Genomic DNA, 22,246 nt, shown 5'->3' on the forward strand with positions numbered 1-22,246 from the left:
CTGCGGACCGAGTTGTGAAGACATACAAACACCATCGTCTCCCGTCTTAGCCAAGGTTACCAGGGGCCAGGTCCTACTGACGCCTGCGCAGCCGTAAGGGCGTGGGACTCCAGTCGGACGGAGGGGTGGGGCGGGCTGGCGACTGCCTGGGTCCCTAATCCACACAGGAATCCGAAACAGTGTTGACAAACATCCTTAGGAGCAGAACCGGACGGGGAAACTGTATGAGCCAGAAAAGGGCTGCGTGTGGGCCTGGCCGGGGGAGGGGCTTGAAAGAGGCCGGAGACAGATGGGCGTGTGCTTGAGTTCTGCCGACAAACGTGTGCACACACACTCACATGCATGGGCACACACATGCACACACATTCACACGGCATCGTCCTGTAGAGAAGCAGCTCCTCATCTGCCATCTGAGGAAAGGTCCCACTCACGGTCACCCCTGCGGTCACCGCTTCACTGAGGGCGGGGGGCGGGGCCCGGCACGCAGCCCCCAGCAAGGCCCCTCCCTGCCTGCAAACACCGGCCTCCCCCTGGACAATCTGGAGGAGCAGAGCAGAGGGCACCAGGGTGACCCTGGAGCCGTGCCGAGCCCCGTGGGGAACCGGGGGGCCCCTCCCACGGGTCCACGGCCCCCCGATCTGTGCGAGCTCCATCTCCTTCCTTTCCTGTCCTTGTCCTCACGAATCAGAACTCAGGTCCCCAGAGACCTGGACTCCCTTTGCTGAGAGTGACTGACAGCAGGGGAGGACGGGCAGACCGGCCCGACAGGCCTCGCGGGGCCTGACGCAGGGGCTGGCGGCCTGCACGCAGAGCCCGTGGGCCGGGGGTGCTGGGGGAGCTTGCACCCCGCCTCCCACTCGGACCGTCGTCCCGACTCTGTGCCTTCCCTGCCCCTACAGCCCCCCCCCACCCCCCGTGAGCCTTCCTGGGCCCGAAGAGTTCTGGGTCAGCCCCTGCGGAGGCGACAGGCTCCCGGCCTAACAACTGGATCTGAGAAGCCGCTGTCCCGCCCTCCGCACTCACCACCCCTGCGGCGGGTGGGCAGAGGGACGGCAAACCCAGCGAGAACCCTCGGGGCCACGCACGCGCCCCGGACAGAGGGGACAGAAGTCACCTGACGAGCAGTGGGGGGGGGGGGGAGAGACAGGAGGAAGGAAGAGCCCCGGTGGAAACTGGGCGTTTACTTGGCGAGGAGCCGGCGGAAGGGACGTGCCCAGATGGTGCCACAGCACGGAGGGGTCAGAAGGCCTCCTTGCTGCCGCTGAACTTCTTGGGCGGCAGCCTGGGCGAGGGCCGCGAGGCGCAGAAGTTGCGATCGGGGCCCGGAGGGCCCTGGGCTGGCATCTGCGAACTTACGGGGATGGAGCGGCTCAGGAACCGGGCCGAGGAGGAGGACAGGCCGGCGGGGTAGGCGGGCCGGAGGATGGCAGCGGCCGCGGCGGTGACGGCGGCCTGCTCCTCGGTCTTGGTGCCCTGGGGGCCCGGCGGGCTGCCCCGGCCGTACTGGTGGTTGTTGTTGAGCTCGGGGTAATTCGGGTCAGGCACCTGGGAGCTGCCGTTGAGGAGGTTGGTGAAGGGGGTGGCCAGGAGGGCCGCCTTGGAGGGCGAAATCTTCCTGTTGTCCGGGTCGTCCGCGGCAGCGTTCAAGTTCCCGAGGGAGCTGGCCAGTCGGGAGTTTATGGAGAAGCTGGATGGGAAACACGGGGGCGGGGGCGGGGGGAGACACAGACAGCGATGACACCAGGGCACGTGTACGTGTACACACACACACACACACACACACACACACATGACCCTGGGGGTGATGAGCACAGTTCTGACCAGGCAACCGGGGGCTGAGGGGCTCCAGCACCGCTCTGGGTGACGGAGTAACATGTGGCCTTGAGTTAGACCTGTTACCTTCCTCTGCCCAAGGCAGTTCACTGAGACCCAAGAGGCTGCCTGAACCCTGAGACCGAGATCTTGAACCGGACTATGGAGGTGCCGTTGGCCCTGAGGCAGGCAGCAAGGACGTGCACATGCAGGGAGTGAAGAGCAAGAGACCTGACTCAGACGCATTTGATCACGTGACCGCACAAATCGTCCCCACCCACCGGGGCTCCGCCCAACGCCCAGGGGTGCCCTTGTTACGACCCTTGGTACGACGTACAAACTCAACTCTTCTTCGAGTTGGGCAACCTGCAGAAGGACACTGTGGGGTGTCCAACATTGTGGCGTCTCTGGGCCACCCATTAAATACAGAAACAGGAACGAAAACTGATGAGCAAATAAAAGGTTTGAGGTAAATTTACGACTTTGTGTGGGGCCGCATTCAGAGCCACCCTGGGCCCGGGCCGTGGACTGGACATGCCCATCAGAGGCCCTCCACGGCCTTGTCCCTGGCACTCAAGACAGGGACAGAAGCCCGGAGGTCACAGAGCCTTCTGCGGTCTCTCCCCTCCCCCCGGCCCCTCCTCTGACCACCTCCAGCCAAACTCATTGCGGCTGGCCCCCCGCCCCTCCCGCCAGGACCCTGAAGAGGGGAGAAGAGTCACCTCCTTATATTGGCGCCCGAGGACAGGGAGCCTCTGTTGATCCGCTTGGCCGTCGCCGAAGGGGACGAAGCCACTTTTGAGGGCTTCAGAGTGGACGCAGACCCGTGCAGGGAGGAAGGCAGCCTTTGGGGAGAAACACGGGCACAGTGTCACGCGGACGCCGTGTCACCTGGACACTCAGCGGGCGCCTAGGACGAGACACACTGGGAAGCCCTGAAGAGGGCCCAGTGGGTCCCAGTCACGGCGACCACAGCGGCCACACTGGGACAGGGGCTCTGCCACACGGCGTCTAAGGGCCTGAAGGGTCTTCACTGGGCTCAGCCCAGCCATGTGGGGGGTAAACTGAGGCACAGCGGAGGAGTTCCTCATTCAAAGTCACTCGGAGCAAGCGGCAGAGCTGGGACCAGCCCGGGCCCCCAAGCCCCGCCCCTCACAACAATGCTGCCGTCCTTGGCCACGCCCCTTCCTTGCCGCTGGCGCTCCTGCCCCTCGTGTCCTTGTATTCTCTTCCCCTGCCCTCTCCTTTCCACCCAGCAACTGCCCCAGGTGGGGGCATCGTTGTGCTGGTCGCACCTTTCATCTTATCCCCTGAAGCGCTGATTCTGAATGGCCTCCAGCGAAATCCACAACACCTGACGGAGTCACTCGGCTGCTTAAACTGATCCCTCTTCCCTCTGGGCCCAGACCGCCTAGCGTCCTTGCCTGGCTCACCACGCCCTCCTGCGTCTGGCGTCACCACACCGGGCAGGTCCACGCGCCCACGCCTGCCCCCCGGACAGACGGCTGTGCACCCTGCCTGCCTGCCTGCACTCTCGCCTGCGTCCAGTCTGTGCTGCCGGGCACCCCACCCCCCTCGGTCTCCTCCCCTCCTCCCCCACCTGACGCAGACCTACCGCTGCTCCCTTCACGGTGCAGCCTGCTGGTGCCCCTCCAAGCATGTCTGCACCGAACTCCCGGTGGCGGGGGAGCACCCTGTCCCATCCTGCCTGTCCACAGTGAATCGTGGCTTTTATGTCTCATTCCACTGTCTGCTATTTGTCTGCTTCCCTCGGCATAAGGCTCCTTGGGAGCAGAGAGCTCTCTCCTTCCAACTCCCAGTGGCCAGACTCGGGTCAGGTGTGTGGTGAACGTTTGCGGAGGAAACAAGAAGCGGGAAATCGACTCACATCCGACGGCCCCGGCCCAGGCGTGGTAGCAAAGCTTATTTTCTCTCGGACCCTCCTTCCCCACCCCACCCCCACCCCCACCCGCTCCAGCAGCTACGAGCCGGTCGGCCTCTGAGCCGAGAACCCCGGGAATGTTGTACAAAGAAGGGGCCCCACCTTCTGCAGAAGTCGGGGCCCTCCCAGAACTCCCCCGAAGCACCTCTAAACCTGGGGCTCAGTGACAGGTGAGGCGTGAACCAGCTTCTCTCGTCCGCGGCTTCGGTCACACGTGCCTCCTGCCCTGGACCCTGCCCCCTGGGGGCCTCGGACGACCAGGGGGTGTGCGGGGACACTTCCCAGAGAAAAACAGTAGCATCTCCGCTCCGAATGGAGGGCGGAGCAGGAAAAGACGACGAGGAAACAAAGGAGGGCGGCACACACGTGCAAACAGAGGAAGGAGGAAAACCGGAAGTGTGACAAATTCAAGACAAACTCCACCACGAGACTGAAAGGGGCCGTGCCAGCAAATGCCGTCCGTCAGGGACCCCACACGTGCGGGAGCTGGGGGTCCCCGCCACAGCCACACAGCCCTGCGCGCAGCTCGGGGAAGGAAGCGCCTCTTCCCGGGGAGCCTGGCAAGCGCCCCGCGCTGGACGGAAAGGACCGAGATTCGAGGGTGCAGCGCCGTGGGCGGTCACAGTACCTGAACGGCTGGGACATGGCCCTCGGGTGCCCTTTGACATCCTCCAACCTGCGAAAACCAGAGAGAGATGCTCAGGCGTCACTGGGCTCACGCAGCGGGTGGGCGGCACACGCAGACGGAGCCGGAGCGGAGAACATGTTAACCAGGTGGAAGGGAGGGCCTCGCGGGCGGCTGTCCGTCTCCGTGTGCATTTATAACTCGGGCCCTGGGACCAGCAGGACACCCACGGCCGTCCTTCTGTGTCGTCCGGACTGCCACGCACTGCCACCCGCTCTTCACCTCGGCGGGCGGCGCTGCAGCCGCTCAGGGTAAAGTCGTCTGGCGATGGTACTATGATATCGCTAAAAAAAACAACTAAATTCTGGCTGCGAACCAAAGTGTCGCAGGTTCGATTCCCAGTCAGGGCACATGCCTGGGTTGCGGGCCATGACTCCCAGCAACCGCACATTGATGTTTCTCTCTTTCTCCCTCCCTTCCCTCTCTCAAAATAAATAAATAAAATCTTAAAAAGAAAAAAACTAAACTCTAAAACTCTGAGAAGATTTCTGGGGATGAAAAGAAAAAATACAAAAAAATCGTACCAGAGTGAGCCTCCTAAAACCTGTGTAGGGGGAGCTTTCTCTCTGTTTTCCCAATTCACTTGCAAAGTTATATCCCAACTTCTCCCCTCCTCGTCCTTACAGTTTCTTAAGAATAAAACAGAGGTTTGAAGTGGACTTTAACCAATAGCGAGCCCTTTCTTAGAGTCTGAGGGGGGGAATGGTTAATAAACGAGATCCGTGGTCCTGAGCCCCTACATAACGGAGAGAGCACCACCCCAGAGCAGTTCAGGGTTTGAGCACCAGCCCCACGCGAGTCCACCCAAGCTGGGGAGCGACCGACCCTCCCTCACCCCAGCATCCGAGCCAGGTGTGGCTAACCTGCCTCTCAGGTCAGCTCAGCGAGGCCTTCCGTCCGAGCTGAGCACCTGCCGCGGCCCCGGGCCCAGCCCGGCTGCTCCGTGGACGGCTCCCTCCCAGCCTTGCCCCGGGGGCTGCTGGTGGTTACAGGGCACCGGCTTGCGGAGACTCCTTCTCATCTCGCTGCAGAGACCGACCGCTCAGTCCGAGCTGCACGAGCCTTTCCGGCCCAGCTCCGGGCAGCAGCCCTCGGAGCAGAGGCAACGGTGTGACCAGCCCCAGTCTGACCGCGGTGTGAGTCCCCCAGAGAGCACGTGAGAACTGACGGCCTAGGAGTGTGCTGGACATTCGTCACACTGACCAACGTCCCTCCTGCGGTGCGTGTCTCTCGCTTCAGGGTCGGAGAAAGGCGGTCATTTCCCGTCACATCCCTTTGTGAACGTGCCGCCCCCCATTCCCATAAGGAGTATCGATGGTGTTCAGAGTTCTGCACCTGCACCGACCCTGACGCCTTGTTTCAACCCAACCTCAACTGTCGGCAGCTCTCAAGAAGGGAAGTCCCATCAACTGATCCTCAGGAGCAGTCTCGGTGACATCAAGACGGTTTATAACTCCCCAGGCACAGGTGGGAACGGCTTATTGGGCTCTCACACAGAAGGGAAGGCTAGGGAGCTCGGCTTCCCCAAGCGTGGCGCACGGCACCACCTTTCTGCACCATCAAGGTGCAAACAGAAGCCTGTGCGGACTTGCTACAGGAAGCCCCCTCACAGAGGGGGGTGTGGAATTCCACAGGAGTTTGGAACAGAGCCCCACAGACGCTCGCCACTTCTCAGTTCAAGGTGGCGCCTGTGAGCCTGCCGTGCACAAGCTAGCTTCCAGAAGCTTCTGAAGTCTGGCTCCTCCCCACCGCGGTAAAACAAGAACCACGTGACACAGAACAGTGATAAACCAGAACACGAGAGGCGAAGCAGCACTTGGGCAACGACGCCCGGACAGAGAGCGAGGAGTCCTGTCCCCAGGCGCAGCCACGCCACACGCGTGCAGGCGTGACACGGACCCACCTGAACGCGCAGGAGGGCAAGGAGCGGGGCTGCCTCTGGCTCTTTAAGGCACGTAGTTTGTCTCCCTGGGTTATGCTGTTTTTCATCTCCGCGTCCTCGTCGTCTTCCAAAGAATTCTGGAAAAGAGCACGTTCCACAGAAGGGTCGTTATGGATGATTCGGTTTCACCCAGACTTCTCACAAGATTATAGATCCTCTCTATACGCTTTATATACATGACCTCAAGTCACTTCGATGCACTGTGAGTTCGGCATCACTCACACACACACACTAAAGAATGCTCGACTAACAGGGACGTACAGTGCAGCGCAGGGAACACGGTCAGGGCACAGTCAATAGCACCGCGATGACTGTGTATGTACAGGTGGGTGGTCACTTCGTAATCACACGAATGTCTAATCGCTACGTTGCACACCTGAAATTAATACAGCATTGTAGGTCAACTCTAGTTAAAGTTTCTAAAGACGGATGCTCAACTATTCGGCAACGAGCCACACTGGTCAAGGTCCCCGTCGGGGGGACAGAAGCAGGGCGACAGTGAGAGCTCCCTAGGAGAGGCGGGGCCCCAGCGGGGTCTTCCGGAAGGAAGCGGAGTAGCGCAGGCCGAGGCCACAGCGGGGGGCCTGCCACCCCGGCCCCCAGCTCAGCGTCCCGGCACCGTGAGACTCAGGTGCAGGTGATGGTCCCTAGAGAACAAGCAACTGGACGGCGTGCGCAGGTGCGTCTCACTCCTCCAGTCGCTCTGCCTCTACACGCAGCGTGAAACCCACGTGCAGCCCACGTGCAACCCCTCAACGGGGCCGAGAACTCAGGTGGCTGAGTGAGAGGGTGAGCCGAGCCCGGGGAGGGAGGGGCTTGCGCCCCGACGAGGAGGACGAGATAAAATGCAGCGCACTGGGCTGGGCTGGGCTCGACTATGAACAGGGACGCTCTATCATGGAAACCGGACGGGGAAGGGGAGTCTGAAATGGAGAGGCGCAAAAATAGAAGTGAAAGGACTGGAAGGAAAAGATGGAAATGCAGTTTTTAGCAGGTTCCGATGATGTGGCTCGGAAGGGTGGACGGGTCATCTCTCGGCCCCTCCAGCCCCGGGATGTGGGGTCGGTCAGGCGCCCTCGCTGCGGAAAGGCAAAGCTGTCCTCTCCATGGTGAGCCGCTCCGGAGTGGTGACAAGTGTGGGTTCCAGAGAGCCCCCAGGTCCGTCTGCTGCGCCCCCTCACCGTCACTGGGCAGACCTCTGTCTGCTCCCCCACACCCCCACGGGGCGACCTCCCCACGCCGGGTCTCTGTGAGCTGCCACCGGGCAGGTGACGGCAGGGGGCTCCCAGGTGGCGGCCGAGTTTGGCCCTGCAGCCGAGCACCTGGGTCCAGACGGCTGCCCCGCCGGCGGCTTCCCCGTCTCGCCCTCACTTCCCTGTTCTGGGGGACAGCCCAGTCCACACAGCTGCTGTAAGGACCGAACGAGTAACTCACGCCAAGTGCCAGAACGGTGCCTGGCAGGCACAGAGTAGGGGGGTGCTCTCCAGGTGGTTTTTGCTACACTCCAAGCTTTTTGTTTAACTCCTTAAATATCTGTACCTCAAGTAAAGTGTTTTAATTCTGTCTTCCACTTTTTTATTAACCCCAAGACAAACCTTTAGCCCCTGGATGTCAAAATGCGCACTTCTCGCTGGTGCTATTTGGATAGCTTCGGTCATTAACAATGTCACGTCTGCTTGTCTGATTTCTACGAGACTGGAAGCCTTACTCATTCGAGCAAGGCCAACAACACAGGCCCAGTGGGCTCAGATCAGACTCCTGGAGTCCTCAGCTCCACAGAGCACGCCCCCTGGCACGGGGGGACAGTAGGGGCCGTGGAGGACAAGGCCGTATTAGACATGAAAAAACCTACACAAACCAGGGGCTTAGCCTCGCATCAGGCGTGTTCTGACAGCACAACTCAAACCAGGAGTCAGACTCCCGGGTCTCCAGGGGCCCGACTGCCGGACCCCTCTGGGGCCTCGGGAAGCTGCAGATCTCGTGGGACCCCGCTTCCCGAGCCACACACGAGGGGACCAGAACAGACAATTTCAGGGTGGCTTCTGGCTCCGAAAAGGTCCCTGATTCTGAGTCGATCGCTTTCGTTCTCTTTCGGAGCTAGCAGGCGGTAGTTAGAAAAAACGTGGCTTGGAAAAAACACACGTGGCGTAGGTCACGCCTCCACCACTGAGGCGAGGACTCTGCCCTGCTCTTTCTCGCCCATGAAGCAGAGACGCCCTTGCCTGAATCACCGGCTGCTGATCAAGACTGAATCAGACCTTGCCAACAGCTGCGAGGGGTTTGCTTATCACAGAGTCTCAGTGTTTTTAAGCACTGCCCCCAGCTGTCTTCAGGGGGGGGCGCCTGGGGGCCTTGCTCGAGCGGTCACTACGGAGCTGAGGCTTCCAGAACCGCTAGTGGCACGAACTGTTCCTCCCACTGTCACGTGAAAATATTTCTTCGTGACAGCTATTTCCATTTTCAGAAAGCCTGCTGCTTTAATTTCCTTTGTTTTGTAAATATTCGCCAAACCAGATGGCCTCCTGTATAATTGGGCTCCTTAAATTACAGCTTTCTGCTTTTTAAGGATAATTGCAGAATTATCCTCTCGCTGATGCTTGCTTTAGCGGCGGAAGACTCCACGCCCCAAATTCTGGTGCTCCCCACAGCTCGGAGGTGGGGTGCGGCTACGTTATGCGTGTTCCCACGCAGAGCGCGAGTCCTAAAGGGGGGGGGCGCGCACATCTCTCTGGGGCAAACTCACCTCTCCGAATCTCTCCGCGTTCTGTATTTTGGAAAAGTTTCCACCGATAGACATGTCATCCAAGCTAGAAAGAATTTTGTTGATGCTTCCTTCGCTGGACGGTCTGTTTTTCAGTTTGGACCGGAAAATGTCTCCTTGGACCCACAACGACGCCTGTTTCCTGCAAAGGGGGAGAGAAAACGGAACGGCCGTCAGATGGGCTACAGCCATCTCACAAGTGCGAGGTCTCCTAAACAAGAAGGCTTGCGGGGACACATTTATTTACACGTCAGAACGGGGAGGTTTTGAAGCCTTAGAAGAAAAAGAAAAGTCCCCTTCTGGTGCCACAATAAGCTAACATTCTATAAAAAAACACGAACCCCCGTCTTCCAGCACAGGCCTGGACAGCCCCACGTGGGGTGACTATTAAGGGTTCTCCGATGCCTAGAACACGCTGCACGGCAATAAGGCCCCTGAGCCCCTTTGTCTTCCCGGGTGACTTTACAGTCGGTGAGACAGTCTGGGTGTGCGGCAGAACGGGAGTGCGGCGGTGTCTCTCGTCCACGGTGGCAGGTTATTTCGCTTTTGGGAAGCCAACCACCGAGGACGACTGCTGAGCTTGGGACGTGCAACGGGATGAGGCCAGCCTCACGACTCCGTCACACTCAACCTTTCTATTCACTGTCAAGACATGTGTTCCAAACAAACTCTCAGCTTTCCCTTCCGTTCCGGAAATCTTCATGAAACCATGGAGTAGCCTCCCTGAGACTCTGCACCCTCAAAAAAAAATCTTGCTTTAACTGTTTCTCCCTCTGGGTTATTTCCACTTAATGCTGTGCCTGGCATAACCCTTTCTCTGATGCTTGACTCTTACATTCGTAGCAGAGTCCTGGACGAGGCAGGAACAGTTCAAACACTAACGGTTCAATTTATAAAGGAATGCCTTGGGCCTCAGGTCAAAACTCCGGGGAATACAATAAAGAACTACAATTCCACAGGGGGAGAAAACTCAGTCCTGTCAGAGACAGGGGAAGCGTCGGATGAGTGACACGCAGAGAAAAGACAGGGCTGTTCCGGTAAGACAGGAATTCCTGTCCCTCGAGAAGTTCCCCGTTCAGCATGAGACCAAAAACAAACATCTGAAGTCCAGCACTGAAGACCCACGACCGAGATCTGCTGAGGACCCGAGGGGGGCTGCGAACCCAACAGGAAGGAGTCAGAAAGGGTCGGGGACCCAGCTGCGCCTGCAGCGAGGAGCGGGCCGGGCCAGCACGGGGCGCTCGCGACGCCAGGAAGACAGCACGAGCTCACAGACACAGTGGGACCAGAGCGCTGGTGCTTTGCAGACGGAGGCGGGTGAGGAAAAAGGGAGATGGGAGAGCTCAGCATGTCTGGGAGAGAAGGCCGCTGGCTCTGGCCCGCGCACCCCGCGCCGAGGAGCTCGGATGTGATCTCAGAACGGAAGGCAGATGTGCCGTAGCTGTTCCGTCCACTCCTCTACCCACGGGCCGCTCCCAAATCCTGGCCGCTGCAAATAGCGCCGCGGTGAACACACGGGTGCATGAGTCCTTTCGAATGAGTGTTTTGGGTTTCTTACAATAAATTCCCACAAGTGAAATCGGCTGGGTCATGTTTTTTTTTTTAGGTAACTCCACACTGCTTTACTGGTTGGCCATAAAAAAGAAGATTTTACCCTTCACAATGGCACGGACGCACCTGGAGGGTGTTATGCTGAGTGAAGTAAGCCCGTCAGAGAAAGACGAGCACCAGATGATCTCACTCACACGTGGAGTCTGATGAACAAAATGAACTCACACGCAAAACAGAAACAGATCCACAGATGGAGAGCAGGCTGACGGCTGGGGGGCTGGGGGGCTGGGGGGCTGGGGGGCTGGGGGGATTGGGCCAAAAAGAAGAAAGAGGAAGAACTGGACACGACAACAGCATGGGGGTGGGGTGGGGTGGGGTGGGGTGGAGGTGGAAGAGGGTACACGGGGGATAAATGGTAATAGAAAGGAAATTTAAATTTAAAAAAAGAAATTGAAAAAAATGGAAGGGAAGACCATCTAAGGGTCCCTCTTTGGGGAGGTGGGAGGGGACCATGATGTGGAAACAGAAGTTTGAGGCTTAAAGTGGAAAAAAAAATCCCACTGTAAATGCTATAAAGTGAGGACCCTGACAGCGCAGCCGACCCAACGATGGAAATTATACCGTGACACCTTCCACGCCACGCGCTCAGTTTAAAAGCCGCCTCCCGTCGCACCGCTGGAGAGACCTGACCTGACCCTGAACAGGAACGACGAGCAGGGGCGAAGCTGGGTCCCGTTGCTAAGCGACGCGGCACAGCCGCGCCGAGGAAACGGCAGCTCCTCACGCGGACCCTCCCGCTGGCTGCAACCCTGCTTCACCGCGGTGCCCACTGCGCCTCGAGAGCCTCCTCTCGAGCAGCAGCACGCCGGGTGCTTTGGGTACTTTCGGGCCTTGCACATTTGGAAATCAGTGCCCTGACGAGACCGCAGCACTCGGAGTCAGCCCCCCGGGATGCGGCACGTTGTCCAGGGGTGCGCCCCTCCACCCGCGGAAACGACAGGGAGACGCCCGCCGCCATGCCAAGGGAGCCCTGCAGAGCTCAGCGCTGGTGCTGGGGCCACTGATTCTGGCCAAGTCCCAGCCCCGGGCTGGCCAGGCCTGGGACCAAATGACGCACTTGGCCTCCCTAAGGGCCAGGTCACAGTTATGTCTCATGTTGAGCCTTCGAGAGTGTTTTTCAAAATCTGCTTCAGGAATTCCCCTGAAGAAAGTCCAGTCGGTGGCCTTGTGACAGGCGCTCCCAGTTTGAATGCAGAGCAGGGGCGGCCCCTGTGCCCCCCTTGTGTTCGCAGGAGACCTCCGCCCCCCACTCCCGGAGCCCAACCCCACCCCACCTCCACAGCACCCCAACTCCCTGCCCTCCTCCCCTCCTCCCCTCCGGGTCACACATGCTTCCCGTATGAGCCAGCCCTGTCCCAGCAGTCCATCCAAAGCCACCACCATTTGGTCATTTTTGTGGAGAAACCCAACCCACTTTTAACTTGACCTCGACCTCTGCTGTGACTGGAGACCCGATCAGCCCGGGCCTCTCCTGGCCCAGCCCCCGAGGCCTGCTGTGGAAGTGGCGGCAGCCACTGGGCTGGAGAACTGATGATATAATGCGACTTGGTTTTTCCCAGGAAGACGGACCAGAACGCAGGACGCAAGTCTTGGGGTGGAGCGGGGAGACAGGTGTTGGAGCAGAACTACTCATCCTTTGTACAGATGGAAGATGTGGTAGGAAGAGGCTGAGAGAGGACCTAGGAGGGTGTCGGGGAAGCTCCTGACACTGAAGCACACAGGAAGAGGCAGCCGGAAGGGAAAGAAACGATTTGGGAGATTCCCAGAAGCGGCAACTCGCTGAACCCCATTTAGGTAGAGAACGCCTCAACCTGAACCCCAGAGATCCCTGGAATCGTGACAAAACGCACACTTCACAACTCAACCCAGTACATTATTACCCTCCGGCCCTCCTCACACACGAAACCACTCCGTCTTCCACAGTATTCTAAGATGAAGTTCTGATGCCGCCGTTGCCAAAAATTCTTCTACACACCTTGTGTTAGTCTTGCTTAGCCGAGAGAGTCAATGCCCCCTGACCCTCGAGTGAATCCAAGAATGCAGCAGGAAGTACTGAAAAGCAATTCCTAATTTTTTAATGACTGAGTGCCACTGCCAAAAGGTAACCGTCCAGTATCGCTCAAACTCCAGCCTACGCAGTGCGCTCGTTATTCTAACAAACCACAAGATTGTTCGGCGTTATTTTAAATTCTTCCATTTCTAATATTTTAGACTTCAATTTGTTTCTATTTTAGGAATAGCAATGTCTTAAAGCTTTCAAACAGATTATCTTAAAAAATTTAATGCCCTTTCCTTGACCTAATGCATGTATCAAAAAAAAAAAAAAGTAAGGAAACAGCAGCAATCAGTTACAGCGAAAAACTCAAGCTGTTACTGTGAGGCACTTTCAAGCCTTTTTCCACCGCTTCTTGAACATGTTTTCTCCATCTTATTGTTGGTGACTCCCTGAAATAAAAAACACTGGCTGAACGGTTCATTTCTGGTGTCACTCAGCTCAATGGCGAGATTTACCAACTGCTCGAAGCACCAAACCGGACGTGCTGCCACCTGCAGAGAGAGACCGAGCCACCGCCCACGTGGGACGAGGCGGGTGGCGGCGACCAGCGTGGCCAGGGTGCTGCTCGCGAGACGAGTCTCGGGTCCCCACCCGCGCTGACCTCCCACATCAGAGCCGGCGTCCGCTCCGGCGGCCCGGCTCTGAGAAGCACTCCTGCAGACGGACCACGAAAGGAGACCGACTGCAGGCCGACAAAAATCAGCAGAACGGGGACGTTTCAGTTCCCGGATTTAGAGATCAAAAAGAGTTTAACCACAACATCGTCACTTCCTTCAAGGTGACTTCGTCCAGCCCGGAGGCTCTGCCCTGCAGAGACACAGCTCCGTGCAGGGCCAGATGGGGGTTCAGTGAGGCTTCTCAGGAGGAGACTCAAAAGTAAAGACGAGAGCTTGACCTGGGCCCCCGTAGGTAAACCACCCCTGTGAAGTGAAGGGCCCTTGGGCCCCACCGCCAGACCCCCAAGGCTCCCTTTCTGAGGAGTGAAAACCATAAACGGGCCGTGCTCCGGAGGGAGGGTGGCGGAGCGCCAGTGGTGAGCGCCGGTGAACGGAACCAAACAAGCCGTCCCTGCGGCCTGGCCCCGGGCCGGGCTGCCTGGGGGATCCAAAAGCAAAGAGCGGTCAGGGCATCGCTGTGAGAGCGTGGAGTGCGTTTCGTAGAAGATGTATTGGGGCTGTTACGTTTTTAAGCTTACGAACATCAGCTTTAAGTAGAATTTTTAAAAAACACTTGATGTTTGTTTTGCAAACAGCTTTCTTTCCAAGCCCAGAAAAAACTTCAGTACGCAATTTCAGACAGGCACAAGGAGAGGAGGTGTTTTGTCAGTGACACAAATGCATCAGCTCGCCGGGATCTCCGACTGCCGGAGAGGCTAAGGGGAGGGTTTCTTCGAGACGTGGACGCCAGACGCTTGGGCGTGTCCTGGCGCCCGGGGACCAGCGGGACGTGACACACCGCCCTCCCGGAGTCACGGGTGCGGATTCAGTCCCTGAGGAGCGCGGAGTGTCCGCCTGGAGCAGCCCCTCTCCCGCGCGGTCGGGTCTGACGGATGAAAGCCCATCACACCACGCATCAAGCCGGGGGACCTAGTCGCGTCCCCGCATCACTGCTGACGTGGCTCCCCATCTGTCATCGGCCAGTGTCCACAGCCTGAGGCCGCTCCTCGGCGTCCACCTGAACTGCTCGGCCTGTCCAGCCCTCAGACAAGCCCCCACCGCCTTCAGGGGACAGTCCAGGGCTCTCTCTTGCAGCCTCTCCAGCTCCGGTCTCTGCCCCCGAAAACGAGTGACTGACGGCTGCAGCCCTCTCTGCCCCAATCCCACGGGGGTCGCAGGTGCCCCCGCGTCCAGTACTCCGTGGCAGAGGTCCGACGAGCGAGAGACGCGCAGACACCCACGTCCCCACGAGGATCTGTGGCTCCGACCGGACGAATCTGCTGACCCGAGACCCAGAGGAACAATGTCTGCCCAGACGGACCGGTCTCCTGTCCACCCAGAGCTGCCATGACAAGGCCCCACACCCTGGGCGGCTGGGCAGGACACGTGGCTTCTGCACAGCTCTGGAGCCGGAGGCCCCGTATCGGCCCCAACGCGGATCTGCACTCCAAACCAAACAGAAAGGCTTGACTTTAAGAGACCGATGCTGTCAGACACTTGTGAGTCCGTGCAGAACTGGATCTCGCCCACGCTGCCGACGGGAGTGCAGACCAGCGTGCCTGTTCTAGAACACTCTTTAGCAGCCCCTGCCACAGCGGACGGTTCCGCCCACAGGTGCAGAGCCAACAGGCAGGTGGACCAACGACAGGAACCGGTCCCAGAGGTTCCAGACTCTCTGACTCCATTTATACATGAGTGCATAGCACTCCTGAAACGTCCAAACCTCTGACGGAAAGCAGACCAGCCGCCCCGGGAGCCGAGGGGGCACGAAGGCAGGAAGGGAGCGTGGCCGTGAAAGGGCAGGAGGCACTGCGGGGGCTCCCTGGGGCGAGGGAGACGTCCGCGTCTCGTGCCAGCGTCCTGGCCTCGCCGTTCCACTGAGTCCTGCTGGGTGCCTGCCTCCAGGGAAGGAGGTGAAAGGCTCAGAGGAGCCTTCTCCACGGTCTCTCACAACCACCTGGAAACCTGCCATCACCTCAAAATCCTTACTTTGAAAAGAGTGTGTGTGTGTGTATCTTATAGTCAGATCCCAACACTCCTCTGCCCAGAACCCGGTGCGGACTCTTCCTCGCTCGCACAGGAGGGAGGGAAGGCCGGGGAGGGCCGGGAGGCGATGCCGGCAGGGTCCCGCGGGCTCCAAGGCGCACCCCGCCACCCGCGAGGTCCTGCCCCCGACACGCGGCCCGCCCACGCAAGGCCCGCCCGAGGGGCGGTCATCACTGACTCCCACGCGGAGACGTCCCTGCACCCCAGCGTTCACAGACACACACTCGGGGCTACAGTTCTGATTCACACCTGGGGGAAATACCCCAGGTGTTTCTGCGTACGTGTCCACGCACGAGCAACACCTTCCTTTGCAGCTCAGGGCGCCTGTGCTTCCTGACCTGCTTTCTCGGCAGAGAGAGGAGACGCGGCAGGGGGCGCGGAGGAGGATCGTGAAGGGGGGAGGGCTGCGGTGCCAGAGGCCCCGAGAACAGCTGGGAGGACTTGACCGGCGGCGCTCTCAGCAGAGCACCGAGTGCCCGCGAGTCCTCGGTGGGGACCTAACGAATGAACACTCTTCCGAACAACCGTTCTAACAGACGCCTGGAGAGCCAAGCGCACGAACGGTTTGTCTCCTCATCCCGAGGCCCCTCATTCCACTCCTGCAGGAGCACGGAGCACGAGCCCCCCGCAGACACGCAGCGCAGGGCTCACGGGCCAGGGCACACGTGCAAAACAGTGGGAACTGCGGGCAGAGAAGCCGATCCGGGGTAACACCCTTAAACAATGCAATTATTTTATTTGCACCTCAGAGGCCAAAAGCCTAGGAACCCCAGTCTTCCCAAGGCTCCTGTTCTCGGGTGCTGCTCGCGCGTGTGTTCGGCACAGCCCTGCCTCGCTCCCCAGGCTGCGGTGTCGGTGCACGTGCTTCCGCGCGGTGTTCCGACCGGTTATCCCTCGGGGGCTGGCAACCACAGGGGCTCCCCGGCGGGCTCGGGGCCCCGGCACCGTTTCCGGTGCGAACCGCTCCCTTGCAGCATCTTTCCGTGAAACCGATGGGTGTGTGTTTCTCACGGACATAAAACGATTTAAAGGGAAAGGAATGAATTCTATGGAAAAGCGTGCTATCCAAAATAAAGCCACTCCAGCATGAAGAGAGAAAAAAAGTGAAATTACAGGAGATGGCTCACTGACAGCGTCTCAGAGCTGGACCTAAACCAGCTGGCGCTGATTCTATCTCCCTGTTTTACCCATAAGCTGAGGGTCACTCCCAAGGTTTTCTACGGGGAAATCAGGTAGGGCGGTGCCCGTACAGGCTGTGCCTGCCCCTCTGTGCACCAGGGTGTGGCGAACAGCTGGCACCTGAGCAGAGGGAGGCAGGCGCGATTCCTAAGCATTCCCCTGAGAGCGGGCAGGGCCAGGCCGGGCCGACCCAGCCCTCCTCTCCCTCCTGGGCACCCCTCAGGGGCAGCCACAGAGCGGCCGAGGTAGCAGCCAAGAGCGCGGCAACCCCCCCAAAGTCACCGATGGACCTCAGCTGGGCCTGCTTTTGTTCCCCATTGTGCTCCTAGACAGGCAAACAAACACTGAGAAGGGCCAGGCAGGACAACGTCACAGAACCGCACGGTGCCCAGGGGGAACAGCAAGGCCGAGGTCGGCAGAGGGGGCTGTCCCCGAGCGGAGGGAGAGACAGGGAGGGGTGAGAACGCCTGAGCTGTCTCGTGAGAGGACTCCTCGGGAGGTGCTGGCTGTGCTCACATCGCCACAGGCTGACGCGGCCCGGGGAAACTGAGGCGGGGGTGACCGGGAACCCGGATGTGACCGGATGGGGGGAGCGGGGGCGGGGGTGGTGACAGACTCACTCTTCCAAGAAGTGCTGCTGGGGCCCGATGATGGAGCCCGGGCGGCAGATTCGGATCCAGGAGATGATCTCGGCGTGCGTGAACCGGTAGTGCTTCATGACGTAGCAGGCTATCAGGGTGCCCGTCCTCCCGAGGCCAGCTGCAAGAGAGGGGACGGGCCGGAGATGCAGACCACCGCCAACACACCCCTCCCATGAGCCCTTCCCGGTCACACGTACCGCTCCCCCGGTTTATCAGGGGGAGGGGTTTGGGGGCAGGCGGCCTGTTTCCCCAGGAAGAACCCGTGCCTCCGATCCAACACCAGCGTGCTCAGAAAAGAGTCAGGTGTGATTTCGGCCTCAGCGGGCCTCCCCTTTGGATATACGGGCTACGAGAAGTCTGTCTTTGTTCCTGCAGGGGGTCCACTGCCAGGGAGTCTGCCTAGACCACAGGTGACCGTGGTGGCCGGACACAGCCGGGCATCCTGGCACCGGGCCCGAGGTCGGTCGGTGTCCAGAGCCCTCACGTGGCCTCTGTGGGGGCGGCAGTGGCTCCCCTGCCCCCCATCCCCGTGGGGGGTGGCCGCCGGGGTCCCTCCCAGGCCCCTCACCATGCACACTCACAATGAAAAGAAAAGGCGGTGCAGCAATGTTCAAATTTCCCTGAAACTCAAGTTGCTTCCCCTTTTCAAAGTCTATAATTTAATCTATAAAAAGAACGTACTTTGCACTCCTGACACAATTAAGCAGAACAGGAATGTTCCTCAAAGTTTTCATAAAAACCTGAACAAGTTTGTTAGAACATTCATCATCCAAGGTCTCCCTGACACAGCAAGACAAGAGGTGGGGACATTTTCTGTTCAAGGTCAAGGCCGGCTGCCTTACCATTCCAGGCGCTCTCTGAAATCCCTGTCGAATGTCAACAACCGCACACCAGAACATCACGGTGTTGCCATTTTTTAAATGGTTATTTGTGCTAGGAAACTTCTTCAAGAATCCATAACCATTGTTTTATTCACCAGAAGGTGGGCTGGAGACACGGCACTGTCACAAACCCTCACCCACTCCCAGCAGACCCGTTTCTCGTCTGACTCTCTGCGATAGCACTGCGAGTCGAGACAGGACACACCCACTCCCTTCCCGACGGCCACCAAAGTGCACTTGACATGGAATAAGACTCTCTCTGCCTCCCCCTTGTAGGGCGATTAAAATGCTCAAGGCCGTTTGAATTCCCGGAAAATTAAGCTGACTTAATTAGGGCAAGTGTCAAAAAAATTAAGGGGCCTACAGCAGACAACCACGCTATTAAAAGTAATACAGCTGTAACTAAACCGAAGGTATGCTCCTTATAAAAGAATCCTGTGTGTGTGCACGAGGGCAAGCAAATGAGTGGTCTCAAAAAGACGTCCCCACAGGTAAATGGGACCTTCCCGTGCGAGAACCGGCCTCCGTGCCGAAGGGTCGGAGCTTGGGCCTTCCGGTCAAGATGGCGGAGTAAGTCCAGGCTGTGCTTGCCGCCGCCTCCTCTGACCACGTCCAAGTCACAACTAAATCATGGAACGACCACGCTCAGAACCACCTGCACAGAAGTCCCACATCTATGAAGCAGCCACATCGAGACTGCAATGTGCCAACCCTGCCATAAATTGTTTTAATGCTAAAAAGCACAAACAAAAAAGGCTCTGGTTTTAAACACAGATATTTAAAAAAAAACCCCTCTACACTCTAAAATAAATGTCAACATTCGCCGACCCGGGGTGTAAAGGAGAGGCAGGTCTGTGACGAGGACGTTTAGCACCAGAAACTCTGCGTTCACACGTCGGTTAGTGAAGGAGGCTGTGGAGAGAGGTGCTGAGCTTCAACAAAAGCTTCGCATTTCTTCTCCCCTGAACCTGTCAGCCCGAGACATGACACACAGATAAAACATACGACGTGGGCACCACAAAACGAACTGACTCAGAAACCGGGCCAAACTGATCCCAGGAAAAATACTGACTTTCGTGACCCAAAAATAAACTTTGAAAGAGAGCATGTGAGTATCTCCTCGTGTGCTGGCAGCGGCTGTGTTCCCATTAGCTCTCCAATTCCACTGACATTTGAAATACGCGAAAGGCAGGCCTTTTCTTGGGCCGGGGCCACCCTTCACGAGGTGAGACAGAAAGGCAAAGTCGGGGTGCGAACGGACCGCCCCCGGGGCAGGCCCGCCCTCCGGCACCCCGCAGGGACCCACTCAGAACTGGGGGCAGCGACCTGCAGTGAGCGAGCAGAAGACACCTTCCTGGGAGGTGGGGGGTCCCGAGCCAGGGCCCCACCCTGCTCAGACACGGGGAGGGGGGCTGCGTCAGGGTGGGGGGCCCCACCCCAGGAGCCCCTCGGAACCCGGGCCACGCACGGCTCCTTTCCCCCTCCCCAGGGCTCTGCAGGCAGACGCAGCTCTCCCTCAGCCTCACGTGCTCGGCAAAGCACCTCCTCCTCCGCCTCCTCAAATCCTAAACAGAGAGACAGGGGCCACAACACGGCACTTTAATGACCGTCGGAACCCCAGCCGAGCTCGTCCGAGTGAGTCAGTCACAGCGGCCCCTGGCGCGTGCAGGGACCAGGCCGGTCCCCAGCGCCTGCGAGGGCGAGCAGCACAAAACTCCACCAACACGCGAACGGCGCCACCCAGAGGCACTCTGAAGAGCTGCGTGCGTGTGTGCGGGGAGCTCAGGCCAGGGAGGCCGAAGGGAAATCTTCCTCTTCTCGGTGAGATCAAAGACCCCGGTAGTAAAATGACCCCCTGCGCACCTGGGGGGCGGGGGGCTCACGACGGCGTCCGAGCCTCCTCCGCAGCTGAGGCTCAGAGCAGATGTCTGCTCACTCGGGCTGCCGAGAAACACGGCCTGCCCTGTGCCCCGGCTGAGCCGCACCGGGAACGGATTCCTGGGGTGACACCGCATTGCCACCCGCAACTCCGACACCCTCACGCCTTCTCCAGTGCCCACCCCTTCCTTGAGGGCAGAGACTCCCCTACAAAACCAAGGCTCGCGGGTCATTCAAAGACACACGCACACTGGCCGGTGGCCCCGAGATGCTGCTGGCCCCGGGGAACAGGCGAGGCAGGCGCTCCAGGATGCAGCAGCCTGGGGGGGGGGGCCGGGGGCAGGACGGGTGGGGATGGGCCCAGAGAGCCGCCAGGCAGGGCGGGAAACGAGAGCCTCAACCCTCGGGTGGGTGCAGGAGGGCGGGACGGAGACCAAGACTCAGGTGGGTGCAGGAGGGCGGGACGGAGACAGCCAACCCCGGAAGGAAGAGAGAATGGGGAAGCAGCGACCCCACGCCCCTCGGCCAGCGTGACTACTTCAAAGTGCCCACGGGCGGCCTGCCGACGCTGCCCCCTCTCGCACAGGGCCCGGCGCCAGCGAGCCTGACCCCAGAAAGGCCACATCCAGGAGACCCCTTTCTAGGACGGGATTATTTCAATAGGTCTGTGCCCCACTTTCCTGAAACCAAAAAAGACCTTTTTTTCCCCCTCTAAGACACCAGCTGGCCCCGCCGGCCGTGGCGGGCGGGCACCCGCGGGCGGGCACGCACCTTTGCAGTGGACGGCAATGGCCCCCTCCGTGTTCTCGCAGATGTTCAGGAAGCGCCGCACGATGTGGTCGCTGGGCGTGCTGCCGTCCACGAAGAAGAGGTCGTAGTGCTCGAAGCCAGCGTCCGTGAAGCGCTTGGCCTCGTAGATCTTTTTGTTCAGCCGCACGATGGCGGTCACATTGTGCTTCTTGAAGTAGGGGAAGTAGGCCTCGGGGGCGTGCAGAGGGTAACCTGGGGGAGAAGGACCTGCGGTCAGCACAGCCGGGAGCCTGGGGACACCCGCACCTGCGGTGACGTTTATGACGACGCACGGCAGCGCCCCGGGGGACAGCGCAGCTCAGGACGCAGGCCCCCCCCTCCCTCCCTCCCTCCCTCCCTCCCATCCTCCCTCCCATCCTCCCTCCCTCCCATCCTCCCTCCCTCCCATCCTCCCTCCCAGCTGCGGTCCGAGGAGGCGGGGAAACCCCCATGGCCGGGGAACCCTCCCCTGGGCATGGCAGAGCGCTCCTCCCACCAGCCGGTGCCAGTCCCGGGAGCGCCTCCCGCCAAGTCCTAAGCACACGCGTGTGCACGGCTGGCAGTGGGGGCCCGCCGCCCCTCTATCGGTGCACTTCAGGGACAAAGGCTCCCCCACGGCAGTCAGAGCCCCTCTGCCGGCCGGACAGCCTCAGTCGGCAGCGCAGCCCCCGCCAAAGAGACCGAGCACCAAGCGCCTGCGCTGTGCCAGCCACGATTCCACTCCAGCTTCTCCTTTAATCCCCACACCGGACTGTCCAGGACAGTTCGGTCCACCTGGCAGATTCAGAAACTCCAAGAGGCCGAGTGATTCTTTTGCAGACATTTTCTCTGGGGGAGGCCAGGCGTTCAGCCTCTAACCCCCTTCTATCGTGAGTGTACCTGGCCTCGAGTGTGTGTTCCTGGGAGCTACAGTCAGCCGGCACTCGGCCAGCACTCGACCGAGGGGACCCTTGGGGGCTTTGCAGGCCGCGCCCGGCAGCCCCAGGGGTGAGGGGCCTGAGCTCCCAGCACGCCGCCTAGTGCAGCTGAGACCCACCAGGGCCCACTGGCTCTTGGCAGGTGCACCAGGCGAGACACCCTCGCTCGGAGCCAGTCTGTGGTGCTGGGCTCCATGCACGGCTGGCCAAGGGGACCCACAGTCTCTGCACAGTGACTGGGGACATTTCCTGCCGCCTCCAGCCCTGCACAAGTGGCCACTTCGTCTTCGTCTCAGCAGCAAGCCCACCCTCTCCCAGCCTGCTCTGAGCCGGCACTTCCTGTCGGTTCTCCAACTGGGCGGTGGCGGCACCACAGGGTGACTGCAGGCCAGAGCCGGGGAGGGGATGAGCACAGTGGTCCGGCCTGTGTGGCTCCAGACGCTGAGGGCA

The 22,246-nt window shown here is 59.7% G+C and overlaps 1 protein-coding gene across 5 annotated transcripts in view; it reads right to left on the reverse strand.

Annotated features, from left to right (window-relative positions):
• The window catches only part of CDC14A (cell division cycle 14A), a 101,676-nt gene that overhangs the window by 9,623 nt on the left and 69,807 nt on the right, over positions 1–22,246 (reverse strand). For 3 of the 5 annotated variants that reach the window (XM_045816998.1, XM_045817001.1, XM_045817002.1), the window contains 7 exons: positions 20,862–21,092; positions 17,311–17,449; positions 9,125–9,284; positions 6,343–6,458; positions 4,383–4,430; positions 2,535–2,657; positions 1,240–1,687 (listed from right to left, as the gene is read on the reverse strand). In XM_045816998.1, the coding sequence (XP_045672954.1) occupies positions 1,240–1,687; positions 2,535–2,657; positions 4,383–4,430; positions 6,343–6,458; positions 9,125–9,284; positions 17,311–17,449; positions 20,862–21,092 (1,265 nt within the window). Of the gene's footprint in view, positions 1–1,239; positions 1,688–2,534; positions 2,658–4,382; positions 4,431–6,342; positions 6,459–9,124; positions 9,285–17,310; positions 17,450–20,861; positions 21,093–22,246 lie in introns of those variants that run through there. The other 2 variants (XM_045817000.1, XM_045816999.1) reach the window with 2 other exon arrangements.

Source organism: Phyllostomus hastatus, unplaced genomic scaffold, assembly GCF_019186645.2.
Source record: "Phyllostomus hastatus isolate PE091 unplaced genomic scaffold, TTU_PhHast_1.1 phas_scaffold_216, whole genome shotgun sequence".
Lineage (NCBI taxonomy): Eukaryota > Metazoa > Chordata > Mammalia > Chiroptera > Phyllostomidae > Phyllostomus > Phyllostomus hastatus.